General features: G+C 44.6%; 2 protein-coding genes across 3 annotated transcripts in view; one reads left to right on the top strand and one right to left on the bottom strand.

Annotated features, from left to right (window-relative positions):
• Positions 1-364: 364 nt before the first annotated feature.
• Positions 365-4702, top strand: zrsr2 (zinc finger (CCCH type), RNA-binding motif and serine/arginine rich 2; the record flags this gene model as incomplete). Of its 2 annotated transcripts, XM_014028067.1 has the most annotated exon segments (8): positions 365-451; positions 783-821; positions 901-1031; positions 1747-1960; positions 2038-2093; positions 2179-2288; positions 3305-3438; positions 3475-4702. In XM_014028067.1, coding segments are annotated over 8 exon segments (1563 nt in total), but the record flags the coding sequence as incomplete, so codon positions are not given.
• A 277-nt stretch (positions 4703-4979) lies between these two features.
• LOC106532077 (AP-1 complex subunit sigma-2) overlaps positions 4980-5178 on the bottom strand; it is a gene marked incomplete in the record, with an annotated part of 5124 nt that continues 4925 nt past the window's right edge. Inside the window, 1 exon segment of the mRNA XM_014028068.1 lies at positions 4980-5178.

The following is a 5178-nucleotide window of genomic DNA, read 5'->3' as shown; positions in this document are numbered from 1 at the left end:
GCTTCACATTTTACTTTTCCATATACCTGCAACAAACTAGCTTTTATCTGTCTTTTAAATAAATACATAGATCTGACATTTTTAAGATCAGCCTCCAAAATGTACAAAACTAAACAGCCTACAGTGTTTTTACAGTCTTTATTTTACAGTTGAAATATATGTTTATAAAGTAAACTCTAATGTTACAACTAATCTTGGATCCCTTTAAGACATGACTACGTCTCTGAAGCTCTAATGGGCCACATTTGGCCTGCGGACCTTGAGTTGGACACACCTGGATAGGGCTGCAGGATATTATTGACGTGTTGTTGTCTTTGTTGTCACGATGATGATACATTGTGTGTGTTTCTTCTGTCCTTCTCAGCGTTTGATAAAGGAGGAATGGGAGAAGGAGCAGAGGAGAGAACAGGAGCAGAGGGAGCAGAGGCAGCAGGAGAAGCGGGACAGAGAGGTGAAACGGACTCCAGGAGGATAAAACTAAAAGAAATATATCCTCTGCTGCTTGGATTCATTAATGATTGTAAAGAAATGTTTCCTTGACTGAGCGGYAATCTTATTCCTCCTTAACTAAGATCCACCTAAAGAGAAAGAGGCGTTCAGCTCTCAGCATGGATGTATCTTTTACTTTGGTCCTGACCCACAGTAAACTGATCCCAGCTCTTCAGTTTATCCTTGTTTTATGTTTGACTCTGGTCAGCGAGCTCTTAACCCACCAGAACAGATCCGCTGCAGTCTGTTGACCRCTTCACTTTTTCACCTGCCGTCTGTTTGACCATTTGTAGGAGGCTGTTCAGAAAATGTTGGACGAAGCTGAAAATCAGGTAGAAACATCAAACGGTTGAAAGTTAAAGCCTGGTAGGAGGCTGGAAGCTAAAGCAGACGGTGTGTTTCTACGTTCAGCTGGACAAAAGAGGACCCTGGATGAACCCGGAGGCTCCTGCTGCCGTGAACTCTGAGAACTTTGGGACGGAGCGCGACGTGGCCAACTGTCCCTTTTTCCTTAAGACCGGAGCGTGTCGCTTCGGAGACAGGTACGCTTTGATGTGGGGGTCTCACTGTTGGGGTGTCACAGTCTGCAGCCTAGGGTCCGCTTCMTTCAGTCCTGATCCAACCCTCAGGACCACAGGAGAGACGAAGCAGCAGATTCGGGGGCTCCAGCCCCCCTAAAATAGGCCTAGTGACGCCACTGGCACTGAAGTCCTCCACCTGATCCAACAGTTTTATTCATTATTATTTATCTGTGTGCTTTTTAGTCCTGGACATTTAAATACAGCTCTGCAGATCAGATTGGAGACCCCCAGAACAAAACTCAGATGGATTTAAAGCAGGGATATTCAACTGGTGGCCCAGTTGAGCCCCCCAAATTAGCAGTTATTTTTAAATTAATTAATTAATTTTTTTTTTTGGTTATAATTTGTATTTTTTTTAATTAATCTAAATATAGATTTCAAACGATTTGTAAATTTAAAATCGATGTTTCAGTGCAAAAAAAAAAAATTTTTCAACCTGAGGCCCGTGGGCCACTTCCAGCCCACGGTTGACCATGGCCCCAGAGTGATCTAGTTGAACAGCCCTGGTTTAAAGTGTCTGACAGAGTTTATCTCTTTGATCCACTCACAGAAGGACGATCTGTTTCCTCGTGAACTCTGTTCATCAACCTTCAGCCCAGTCAGAAACCAGACTTTAAAAAAAGTATTTAATTTAAGTTCTCCTGCTGAATCCTTCCATCGTTCTCTCTGGGTGCAGGTGTTCTCGGAAGCACATCTACCCGGCCTCCAGCCCCACGCTGCTGGTCCGCGGGATGTTCGTGACGTTCGGGATGGTGGAGTCTCGGCGGGACGATTACGACATGGACGCTTGCTTGGAGCATAGCGAGGAGGACCTGCACGAGTCCTTCCTGGACTTCTACCACGATGTTCTGCCCGAGTTTAAGAGCGTGGGCAGAGTGGTGCAGTTCAAGGTGAGGAGGGRGAGAAGCCCCCGGTCCAGTGTTCAGGAAGACTTTGATTAATTCCACTGAAACGTGTCTGCTCTCAGGTCTGCTGCAACCACGAACCACACCTGAGAGGAAACGTTTACGTTCAGTTTGCCACGTGAGTCAGCTTCTGATCAACGTTCTGCTCAGCTTCTGCTCAACCTCTGTAACTCTGAGTYGTTTGTCTCTGGTGTCCTGGACAGAGAGGAGCAGTGCAAAGAGGCTTTCCTCAGGTTCAACGGCAGGTGGTACGCCGGGCGGCAGCTTCAGTGTGAGATGTGTCCCGTCACCCGCTGGAAGAGCGCCATATGTGGTGAGTTCAGCTTCTATCTTTGAAAAGTAGATGAAGACTCCAAAGAAATGGATCTGTGCTCRCTCCCCTGGTTTTTCAGGGTTCGAGTGGATCCTTAAAAAGTCTTAAAAGGCATTAAAATCATCCATCCAATAATAAGGTCTTAATTAGCCTTAAAATGTCTTAAATCAGTCTTTCAGAGGTCTTAATATGTTAACARTAGGACGATTGTAATTTATCTCAAATATTAAAGTACATTACATAACATTTACTTTTTAATAATTTACAAAATGCCTCTCACAGCTCGTTTAGTGTTAAAATAAACATTTGAGTAAAACTGTTGCAGCTTTTTCTTTTTTAGTATATTGTGAAGTTGACCTTAAATTTCATTTCAAGTGGCATTAAAGAGGTCTTACCAACCAACTGTAGACCACCCAACCAACAATAGACCAACCAACAATAGACCACCCAACCAACAATAGACCAACCAACCAACAATAGACCACCCAACCAACCAACCAACAATAGACCACCCAACCAACAATAGACCAACCAACCAACAATAGACCACCCAACCAACCAACCAACAATAGACCACCCAACCAACAATAGACCACCCAACCAACAATAGACCACCCAACCAACAATAGACCACCCAACCAACAATAGACCACCCAACCAACCATAGACCACCCAATCAACAGTAGACAACCCAACCGATAATAGACCACCTAACCCAGCCATCCTGAGACCCTGGAAGGTTTCTTTAAAGGTTTTAGACTTCATGAACCATTATTGAAAATATCAAAACCAGTTTGTTACAATGGGGTGGGGGGTAGCTGGGAATGTGATCATTAAATCTAGAACATGGACCACATTTGAACTTCCTGCACCTTAAGTCTGGTCCCTCCAACGCCTGCAGACCTCCATCAGGTCAACGACAGAACAAACACCTGACTGTCTGGTGTGGATCCACCTGATGATCCACCTGAAGAGAGTCATCATTTAACCACTTCCTGTTTTCTCCCTCTCATCAGGACTGTTTGACAGACAGAAGTGCCCCAAAGGCAAAAACTGCAACTTCCTTCACGTGTTCCGAAATCCTGGTAACGAATTCTGGGAGGCCGACCGGGACCTGCAGCTCTCCCCCGACCGCAGCGTGAGGGGGAGCCGGCGAGACGAGCGGCGAGACGAGCGGCGAGACGAGCGGCGAGACGAGCGGCGAGACGAGCGGTTCAGCGAGCGGTCCTGGAGGAGGCGGCGCTACAGCCGGAGCCCGGAACGCTCAGAGAGATCTCACGTCAGGAGCAGGAGGAGCAGGAGCAGGAGCAGGAGCTCCCACCGTCACAGAGAGGACACTTACACGTCCAGATGGAGACACGGGGACAGGAGGACAGAGAGACGCAGGAGCGGAGACAGGCTGAGACATGACAGTAGAGACAAACACAGGGACAGGTCTGAAGACGAGGACACGGACAGAGAGACCAGGTCCAGAAGCATCAGCAGAGAGAAGAAAAAGAAACGAAGCAGAGAAAAGAGCTCCGAGAGAACTGGAAGCAGCTCCCGCCATCGACACAAACACAAGAAGAACAAGAAGAACAAGAAGAAACACAAGAAGAAAAGCCCCACAACCTCATCTGCTGAGTCAGCACATGAGGACGAGCCAGAGCCAGAGTCTGGAGACGGGACGAGAACCCAGGAGAGCCAGGAGAACCAGATGAGCCAGGAGAACCAGGCTGAGCACGAGAACCAGGAGAACCAGAACCAGGTTGACCAGGAGAACCAGATGAACCAGGAGAACCAGGCTGAGCACGAGAACCAGGAGGGCCAGAACCAGGTTGACCAGGAGAACCAGGCTGAGCACGAGAACCAGGAGAACCAGAACCAGGTTGACCAGGAGAACCAGGCTGTGCAGGAGGATGTAAGGTCAGAGGAGAAACAGGAAACAGAAACATTGACCCTTCAACATAAAACATATCCACCTGTTCAGATTAAATAATCCAGATTACTGCAGATTAAAGATGTTACACTGATATTCCAGTCAGTACTTCAGCCTGAAATACTTTTACTCATAAAAACAACCCAGTACTTTGTACTGATCCCACTGTTATTGTCTGTGACATCACTTCCTGTTTGTAGATATTTTAAGATTAACACAAACAGTCTGCTGTGTTCTGAATAAAGAAATATATTTCTACAGTTATTATGTGATATTTAAATATTAACTCAACTACGAGTACACAAACTGAAGTACTTGTACTCTGAAATGAACTCATATCACATCTTTAGGAAAAGCAGAAAATGTTACTTTGTTTCGGCTACTTGGAAAGTCAGATTTCAGGAAGTTATCACCTGCTGGTGTAACCGATGTCTGTTAGCAAAATATTTAATGACTCAATGAACACTTCAGAATAAAACTGTAATCACTGGGTTTACAACTGATGAATCTGTGGATTAGAAGGTCGCTAATTATTAGCAAACAGCTAAAGTGTTCATGAGTCCGTGTTACAGATGAGCTAAAACCTGCTGTGGTAGTAGCTGAGAGTCCTCTAACAAACACTCTGAGCAGCAGGGCACTCATTTTACTGTGGACATTTAAAAAAACTAATATTTGAACTAAATGCAACAGATATTTGTAATAATCTGAGGGTTTCGGCTCATCTCAACATGTTTATTGATGATTATTAATAATTGGTCAATAATTGGAAACAGTTTTCTTGAACACATTTATTGTTTCAAATATAACAAAAGTTAAAAACAAAATGACTTCATCATGAATGAAATGTGAGTTTGTTCAATAATTAGTTTTTATTCATAAACTCCTGTTTTATTTACTGTGAAATAAAGAAGTGATGATTTGTTCTAAACCAGGAGAAACATCCACAAACAGAAAACAGATCAACTGTTCAAC

This window comes from Austrofundulus limnaeus, unplaced genomic scaffold (genome assembly GCF_001266775.1).
Source record: "Austrofundulus limnaeus strain Quisiro unplaced genomic scaffold, Austrofundulus_limnaeus-1.0 Scaffold716, whole genome shotgun sequence".
Taxonomy (NCBI): Eukaryota; Metazoa; Chordata; class Actinopteri; order Cyprinodontiformes; family Rivulidae; genus Austrofundulus; species Austrofundulus limnaeus.
The sequence above is the reverse complement of the archived record's forward strand: the minus strand, read 5'-3'. Positions and strand labels throughout refer to the sequence as shown.